General features: G+C 36.1%; 1 protein-coding gene across 1 annotated transcript in view; it reads left to right on the forward strand.

The window, feature by feature from the left end:
- The window catches only part of LOC140150210 (uncharacterized), a 186,253-nt gene that overhangs the window by 24,213 nt on the left and 151,743 nt on the right, over positions 1-10,297 (forward strand). The window contains exons 3-4 of the mRNA XM_072172216.1: positions 8,419-8,516; positions 10,169-10,270. Of these exons, the coding sequence (XP_072028317.1) occupies positions 8,419-8,516; positions 10,169-10,270 (200 nt within the window). The remainder of the gene's footprint in view (positions 1-8,418; positions 8,517-10,168; positions 10,271-10,297) is intronic.

Raw genomic sequence — 10,297 nt, forward strand, 5'->3', positions numbered from 1 at the left:
TCTTTCATGACTTTCTTTGAAAGTGGATATTTTTTCAAATAAGAAACAAAAACTGGGTGTCTAAGTTAATTGGACAGACAATAGCTGCCCAGAGACCATTATCAACACAATAGCTCAAGATAACGGTCTCGGGCAGCGAGCTAAATAAAAGGAATACCATGGACATTCTAGAAACACTATGGAAAGGATCACAACATACATGTAGAATCTGAGTTGGTTACTAGTCTCAGATAGAATTCAGTATCGAAGTTACGTAATGTTACTATGTCAACGGGATCACGCGCTAGAGTAATGAACCACGATCGAAATGATCACCACATAAAGTATATGGCACTCGAAGGCATACCAAAGTAGCGTGATCCGGTAACCAAGAGAATTACGTAACCACTTCGATGCTGAATTACGGAACAAATGCATTTACAGCTCGATTTAAGGCATGGGATCATTAAAGTAGCGTTCTCCGAAAAGTTTTTCGATAAATTCATTAATTTCTCAAAAAGTAAAAATCTCAGTTTAATAAATAACGGTGAAAATGAAAGCCATTATTGGGGGCCTAATTATCGTATCATTATAATAGGTCTGGCACCAATGCAAGCATTTGTTTCGGTGTCCCAAATTCATAGTAAAATATGCTGACGCTATTTTTAACAAATCGCCTAGAATTGCATATTTAGGTTTCAGCGATTGCTGAAAAAGACGGGTATATTTCTGAAAAGCGTTTCCGCTTGGAATGTAGATGCCTATTGTGGAGCTTAATGTCCGTGATTTTAATTTATAAGCTCTTTCATTGACAATTTGCAACGTCTTTTGCACACCATGCGGGTCGCCTGCTTGAATCCCGATATTTTAAAAATTATGTTTTTTTTAACCAAACAACCAGCAAAAAGAGTTCTCTAAACTGTCCTCTAACCGCAGATAACATTAGATCGACTGTGCTGTCGGTAGAATTTTAACGAGAACCAAAAGTGTTCGCCAAAGTCCGGTAAATATGGACTATCGCGGAATATGGCGTTTTAGTAAAAAGTTGCATTTTTGCCAGTGCTTTTTCTGTTCTTGCTATGAAGAACATTATGAACTTACCTCAAACGTAGAACACAGTTGGCAAATATATTCCGGTTCGACTATGACTTATTCCAGATCATCGATCTTTGCTATTGGCAAACTTATGAGCATATTTGTATTTTGTAAAATGGCGAAAAATTGCAAAATTGGGTAACTCCACCAGCCATACTTTAACATCTAGTTAAAACGTGTCATAGGTTAGGTTGTCCTTTCCGATTTTGACAGAATGCCGTAACAAGCGTATTCAGATTCTTTCCTATATTGATTGATTTTAAACAATTGATTCGAACCAACGTCCTTGATCCTACTGTAAAGTGTTCAGAAGTTTTTGGATTTTGATCAATTGTACAACAGCTGTGCTCAGTCTGGCGTATAATAAGCGTCTCTTTGTTATTTACATTAGATAAATGAATGGGAAATAAAGAGAGTTTATTATCGTGAGTTCTATATATGTTTGTTGGTTTAGTTTATCACTATGCACAGCTCCAAGATATAGTATACAGTGGGTTTTATTTTTTAATTCATCCCATTATTTTGGCTTCAAATGGACATAGACCATTTTTTACAGTTATTACTGATATAATTTCTTCACTTTTGGTAAACCGAAATAATAAACTATAAAACTATAAAACCATTAACTTATGGAATATATTTCCTATAAGGCGCGTGAAAGTCGATACCGAGTTTATCGTTCCCCGCCCGCGTAACTTTTTGGAAACCAAAAATACCCGCGTCAAATTTTCAAAATGCCAAAATAATTCATTATTTCCAAAGTATCAGTGTTTTCAAAAATTTTAGCAATAATATTGGAAACATATATTTTTGTTTGTAAAACATATATTCATAACTTGGAAACAAAACCAGGCTCTTTTCTAACTTTCCTAGTCCTTACCCATATAAAAACATGTTTATAAATCACATGTATGAGTTTGGCTTTAAATCAACACGCATTTTAGGTCAATAATGAAATCTGATGAAATAGTGAAAATGAAAAAGTCACCTCACCAACCGGGAAAAAAGGGACGATAAACTCGGAATGGACTTTCATGGGCCTAATCTATACTGTCATGTTGGTGCAAAGTAAAGCATTTGAGATTGTTCATCAGGTGGTAAAAGTTGTTCCTGAGAGAATCTTAAGTCCCGTTGCCATCAAATTTCAAGCCGTAACAGTATCAGAAATGTTGAATGATACCAGGCAGCTGTTAATTGCCTAACCCACCCCTCCCACATAAACCCCGGGCCATAAACACAACGCATGCCCCTCACATCCACACACCTCGCTCTGCTTTCACTTTGCAATGAACTCCCCATTAAGAACTCAGGAAATCATTTTGTATTCTTACATGTCAAAACTAAGCATAAGCATGCCATATCTTGCTATTCGGGGGGAGCACTTCAATTATATGAGATCTACTAATGAGGCCTACTAATTTCAAAAGACTATTCGGCAACATCATCAGGGATAAATATAATAAAGGTTGTAAATGAAACAATAAAAGCGTCTGAATCAGGATGACGATAAATCCAATGGGAAAAAAGTGTGTGTGTGGGGGGGGGAGGGTGGTGGATGACAAACCATGTGTTCTGGGTGATAGCGAAAGGGGGGGGGTCTTAATTTAAGGGTTATTCAGTGATCCCAGCGAAAGTATAAAAATGGTAAAACAGATTTAAATTGTATATATAAAATACCTAAAAGTGAAGGATAAATCATTAAAATTGTCATTAGACATTTTAAAACGTTTTGGCGAGAACCGATGAAAAGCAGCAGTATTGATACAGTTGAAGCCCCGCCCCGTTCAAATGCATGTAGCTAATTTCTCTACTAAATAGAGAAATTACAGATTCAAAAAAAAATAACTTATTTATCTTTAATACAGGGCTTAAGGTCCTTCAAATTAAAATCTTAGTTTACTGTTCAAGATTTTCAAAAAGGCACGAGGTAACTTTCAATTATTAATTATTAATTACTTATTATTTTCTTTATTTTGAAATGAGTGGTTACAGCCCAATATGAACAGCACAATTTGGCACTGCGGATTTAACTATTTTGCAATTATGGTTGATATTGTGCATTGATGATAATGTATAGTTAGGATGATCAAAGTTTAAAGAAACTAGCAAATAAATGTTATTAAAATGTCATTTAACAGAGAAAATGTCAAATAAAAAGAAAATAATTAAATATTTTGAATTTCTCAATTTTGGATGCGGGAGGGAAACAGTAAACTCAAAATCAATGTTGAAGGGCCTAATGTTTGCATATCGAAACTAACAAAGGTGCTGGGCAAGGTGCTAAAATCTAAATTTTGCTGATTCATGGATTTCTACATTCTCCGGATGAAATCACTGAACAGGTTTTTTACAGCCCTACATAATAGGCCTACTACGCATCAGTCACCTTCATCATATAGATCCTAGAAAATAACGCCACTGAGCTCCCCCCGGACAAGACACATTTCAGTACCATTTAAATTGAGAGGTACTTGCCCACTGAAGCATGATTAATAGCTGCTAGTATTGCATAATATTATAAAGCGTTTTCTATCGAATAAAAATAGTCTGATCAGTACTAAAAGCGCAGAGTGATTTAAAAATATTACTATAGTCTGGTCAGTACTAAAAGCGCAGAGTGATTTTATTTATTGCATTTTTAATTAAAAGAACCACTTTTTAGGTAAGTTACACAGCTGAAGTTGTGATAGTATTGAGATACAACAATATCATGGTATAAACAAGAATATGATCCTTTGGTAAAAATTTCTATTGTCTCTACCCTTAAATGCAAATGTTACATGGCAAGAGAAAATTATAGAGGGCTCCTGCAGTCCGTATAACAGTAATTCATAACACCACTGGTGCTCATTTAAAATTAAATATTCATAATTAAAAAGTAAAAGTTTCGTTGAATGTATACTCAGCACATGTATATAAACTTGCCATTGGTTTTTAGAAGGGAATCTGTCTTTATCCTTGCCCAACCCAAAAACGCTCAACGGTCCATGCCAATTAGCTACTAGGCAAGAACCCCCGGGATACTACCCGACCAGGGGAGCTTCGCAACTACTCTGCGGTACTCATTACAAGTCAAGAGGCTGGGAGTGCAAAGCCTTACTATGACCTACCCATAATGGGGAGCACCATTGGACACAACGTTACTAGATTTTTCAAATATATGCTTATACTCACATTTTTCTAAGATATAAATTTCATGGTGTTGAAACAGATCGTATAGTGCAAACGTTGACAACTCTATACAATTTGCATTATTCATTAATCATTTGAATAACAATGGTCACGGGGTGGATACACTCCATCGGATTAATTATGCAGGTGAATAACCTACCAAACCACTTCAAATACAGGTTTCAATTGAAATCAATTCTGTATTGATTTGATTAAATCACTTGCATTTGTCATTAAATAGACTCGTAGACTCGCACGCAGGACACATGGGAAGAATATTAAACTATCTCGGGGTGTTTTTATTTTTGGAAAAATCACAACTTTTACAAAATAATACATCAGTATTTTCCATTTTGTTTTTTTGAAAATGAATACACTATCACAACAAATTCGTTTATTTTGGCTCGCCGTATATGTAGTAGATAAAGGGTGCCCCGGGGTCGAGCCTTCTGAGCGACTAACATGCGAACCATACCTCAACAAGACACCGATTAACTATGGCAATGGTCTGTTTTGAACCGTTTATCTTACATAATGGGCCGCAATGCGATAACACATAGTACATACATGTAATTATAGGCCTATCCATGGAGCTATTAAATAGATGGAGAAGAAATAGATTACGTAACGCATTGAAACCTTGTGCCGATTTGAAATCTGACAAGCTATTCATCGAAAGGTACCTTTTGTTTGGGACAAAGGGCTTCCGCCATTAAATCGGTAAGCTGACCCGACAGTGTATTAACGCTTTACCTAGCAGGCTACTGTCTGTCAATAAGCGATCAAACGAAAGGCGCGTGAAAGCGACGTCTGGAACGAAAAGTACCTTTTGTTATAATAACACACACGGATGTGATTGAGTAGCCGTAAGCACACAAAGCACACATTAGCCGCTGAGTACAGTTCGTGATCACCCCACTGACTTCAGGTGCTTCATTTAAATAAATTGAATGCGCTTGCTGAATGATTACACATCAAGCATTCATGTATAGTAGCTTTGTTTTGGGCTATAATGCGTGTTAGTGAAAAGGTAATATTGTTTCATCTTTAGCAAATAAGGGATTTTGGTGACCATTATAAAATGGTTGCAGAAAGAAATTAAGCATGCCGGACGCTTAATTTCTTTCTGCAACCATAATGGACCGCAATTATAACTAACCGCATAGTCCGAGGGAAGTTCCATTATTGTTAGGGTTAGGGTCTTAGGGTTAGGGTCTTAGGGTTAGGATCTTAGGGTTAGGGTTAGGATTATGGTTTATAGTTAGGATTAGGGTTTAGGGTTAGGGTTAGGGTTAGGATTAAGGTTAGGGTTAGGATTAGGGTTAGGGTTGGGGTCGGGGTTGGGGTTGCGGTTGGGGTTAGGGTTAGGATTAGGAGATGATATACGTATTTATAGCACTAATATACTAGTAATAGTATATTGTGTGTATGTACTTTATTGCGTAAACAATAAGTATGATAAACAAACACCTTTCTGGCACAACAACCCATACCACAGTGGTGTAGGCATTAGACTTTGAATACATAGAGTGTGGGTTCGAACCCCAGGTAAACCGTTGTAGAATTTTAATTCTGAGTAAATTTCTTTTTATTTTATTAAGTAATAGGGAATAACTCGTGTTATATATGATCTCATATTTACATGTATGTTGGCCTACTATGTGTTATGATATCGTATTGCGGCCCATTATGGTTGCAGAAAGAAATTACGCGTGCCGGACCGACAACGTGAATCAATGTGTTCAACAAATGAAGAAGCTTCATGGGTACACCTTTGAGACAGTAACATCAGATTTTTAGTTGTCGATTACAATCTGCAATGATTCAACATAATAAATAAAATAGTTCAAAGTATACTTACCGACGAAAATATTGGCTATTTCTTCGCCAAACTGCCTCGCCCATTCCGCTACTGACAACTCCACCGCCATTGCTGCAACGATTCGCCGAATGAATAATCACAATTTTCCGTGGCTTTCAGTGCGTAAATCCGGCTTTCTGATTGGCTGTAAGAACTGTGGATTCACTCCGCAAATAGCGATTCTGATTTCACTCTGAAATTGAGCGGTAATTTTGGATCACTCTGTAAGGAGTGAATCTAGATTGACCAAGTAGAAGCTTTTTTTTTTCACTCTAAAAGAACGACTAACCGCTCGAATAGAGTGAGAATGAAAGTTCCGAGTGAAATTTTCACTCTTTTACATTTAGAGAGTAATGAGGCCCAAATGTTAAAACAAAGGGCTGGCTGTTTCTCAGCAAATAAAGTACCTCTTTATTATAGGGCTCAGATTTGGTACACTAATATGGTTTTAGCATTATATTGTTATATGTATATAAAGTAGCTACAATGCCCCGCCCTGGTATACTGATAGCCCTTTTAGCATTAAACATAGGACGTGGTGTCAGGATGGGTTAAGGATGTCATGGTGGGTGGGTGTTGTGGATGATTAGGGTGGAAATGACATGTATAGATTTTCGTGTTTGTTCAAACACAACAGTGCCATCTACTGCTGCTTCTCCTACATATAACATAGCACAGTAATACCACTTAAATATTTAATTTCCCAGTCACTGAACGTGTCAATAGGGTGTTCACAGATTTGGGGTCAAAGGTCAATAAAAAGTTGCTTCCCGTCTGAGACAAAATATCTTCAAATACCTAGCATATTTATGTCACTTGTACACATACATTGACATTAGCTGGTGAATAAGATGATCATATATTCGAGGTCAAATATCATTAAGAGGTCACTTCCGGTTCGAGACGAAATAGGTTACTTTTTTTACCAAAATTATTCTTCTGGCACAAACAACATAACGGCACATGTACACGGGCATTATTATTAGCCAATGTCTATTATAGGGTGTTCACAGATATAAGGTCGGAGGTCATAACGGGGTCACTTTCGTCCCTAGACCTTCAAATGCTCCTTCTGTTACAAACAACAAACCAGGTTGAAGCACATATCATTTGACATGAACCATTTTCTATAGAATGTTCATAATTATGTTCATAAATGATCAACGGTCATTACCGGGTTACTTCGGTCCGAGAAGAAATACCTTTAAAATTCCTCTTCTGCAAAAACAACATAGCAGAGTGTTGCCACTTTCACACATGCTTTGACACCAGCCAGTGCCTGTTGGTTGATCTCAAATGTGGGTCAAAGGTCCAAACGACCGTCTTTGTGGTCTCATGATCACAACACCTGTAATTGTTAGTTATGTATTTTTTATTTTTTATTTTTTTCATTAAAATGGGCGGACAGAATTAAATGCAAATTTCCAGAATGTGTACGTCTATAAGCTACAGTACTTGTAGATACCTAGTGCATAGAGTTAAATGTAATTTTAGAAAGAATGTGTTCGAACACTATTATTTGAGTCCCTTGAGTTAATGTTACCACAATATTCCTTCGTATATCCACCAAGGAATTTAGGAGAAAGTAATATGATGAGCATATAATATGAATATTCATTACAACATTGAACAAGTGCATAAAGGAACTATATCCAATTAAGCCTTCAAAGTGTTCGAAAAGGAACATCTGAAAAAAAAACCGCTGGTAGATATTGCCCGATATGGGGACCATCAACCAAATTTGTCACTTTTTTAAAAAAGAAGTACGAGGAATATTTTAAGATAATGGATGCATGAATGTTACGGTCAAATAGTATTGGAAACCATTAAGTTAACATTAAATATAGAACATTTATCGGAAAAATTTAAATGATTTTCACGATTTTAACAAGGTTACTAAACTACATAATTGAAATCAAACTTCAATAGAAAAGATAAATACGTAAGAAATTATAAATCTAGTAGGATACAATACATCAAAAATCTAATAACATACATTAGAAAATACTAGCAAAATGATGAAAACAAATTATTCAATACAATATAAAAGAAACAAGTTATTCAATAGAATACTTCAAAAAAATTCAAAAAGTGATGCAAACGATCCTCATTCGTTTCCTTTTTTTTTAATACAATACAAAAGAACCAGGTTATTCAACAGAATATAAGAAATTTATATTTAAAAAAATAGTCTGAATAAAAGAGGAAGCAAAAAGTGTAATAAGAATTGTCATTGAATCATCCATAACGCAAATTATAGGTATATTGCATGATTTGTTGATGCATTTCTGTTTGATTTTTCATTTTGCCAGATCCATAGAGCGATTCGTAAGGCATGAAGTTTTACAGAGTTATGTCGAGATGCACGACGAATGTTGTCCACATTGGATGGGAGAAACCTGTAGTAAACGTAAGTAATGGTATTAAAATATACATTGTATTAAAATTTTGTATTTAAGTTAAATGTTTAATTTCCTTTCATCTTAAGCAATACATCCGATGGAAAATCCCAACTTTGAGAGTGTGCACCCACCATATGATGCCATTGACATCGCATGAAAGAGAATGTGTGTACTGATTTTGTATAACTTGATCGAGAAACCCTTATAACATAATTTAAAAAAGTACTTATGGATTATATAGGGCTATGATAGGGGTTCAACCGTTCCCTATATCTAGAATACAAAATACAAATATAATTAAATGGGTGATTGTATCAAGACAAAAGCGATTCTTTGCTTTCATTATAATCATAGGCACGGAAGTTGTATGCCACATACACAGTACGACGGCAACTTCGTGACCTCTTTTTTTGGACAGAAAATTATTACGCGTTGGTGAGCACGGTGTTACGTAACAAAATGTTGAAAATTTGGCCGGCAAACGTGTTTTAATTAAATAGCTCCAGAAATGGGAGACACGTGTCGTTTTTTGCTTAAATTACGTACCATGACCAAGGATAAGATACCAAACATTAGTGTAAAGCAGCCAAAAACGAGTAAAGTTGAATTATATCGAAAATAAAGAAGCTAATACTATGACTACCCAAAAACTCCCGTGGTGTGTTAAATGTCGATAAGGTGGCTACCATAAAGACGCTGTTTTTCAATATTTCTTAGGAAACACATCGATTTGAAGCGTCAACTAATTACAGGATGATAATGAGAAAAATACGATTCATTTTATGATATCAAGAACTCATCAACAATGATAAAAATTGGGGGACAATGCTGTTGATCGGGTTACGGGCCTGGCGTATGGTTTTGTTTAGTCTCTGTGTTGAGATGTGTGAAATTAGCATTTTGTGATCATATAATAAGTTGGATTATTCCCACTTAGTCCCATCCCATTGGTCCAATCCCATTTGGATAATCATTTCACATTCCAAACGACTACAATTATTCGAGTCCGAGTCCTTTTATGTCCGAGTCCGTACTGACCCAAATCGTTTCGAATTATACGCCACTGCCAATATAATTATTATCATATTATTATTACTGATTCATAGACTCATATAGAGAACCAATCAGAGCAAACGTTATTAAAGTACTAGCCGTGCATAAATATTGTATAATTACACGGGCTCGCACTCCGCGTAGTACGCGCAGTACTTTCTGACGCGTTCATTTTTCTTGCGGGTTGATGCATTTAAATTTGCTTGCATTTTCCAACATTTTTAAACGTATCAACATCTCAGTATACGTGCATTGTTTTGTACAAATTCACTTTGAACAAGTGATACGCATTAATCTATAGACCACTTGGCATGTGACGTCATTGCCCGGCAGTATGCGCGCGAATTATGGCTATTTCCATTGTTCTTTGCCCTGCAGTGTGCGTACGCATCGTAGTCTGCTAAGGGTATGTGCATTTTAAATCGCCCGCCACATTTCATTTAGTACAGGAAAGCCATTGAACAGTGTAGCGGCTCGTTCGAGCATATCGATGGACGAGTCCCTCGCCTTTGTTGATAAACAGTGATGTCAAGTGGTCTATAATTATAGTGTAGGACATTGCATGATTTGATTATGATATAGCCATACTATTGATTGTTATTTTCAGCACTTTGCGTGCCTAAGTGTGAGGACTACGAAGTGTGCACAGAAGGAGGAAAATGCAGATGTCCTGAAGGAAAGACGGGCTCTAGATGTGACCAAATTATTGGTAAGCGTTGTTGACAAAAGAAAACAC

This window comes from Amphiura filiformis, chromosome 4 (assembly GCF_039555335.1).
Source record: "Amphiura filiformis chromosome 4, Afil_fr2py, whole genome shotgun sequence".
Lineage (NCBI taxonomy): Eukaryota > Metazoa > Echinodermata > Ophiuroidea > Amphilepidida > Amphiuridae > Amphiura > Amphiura filiformis.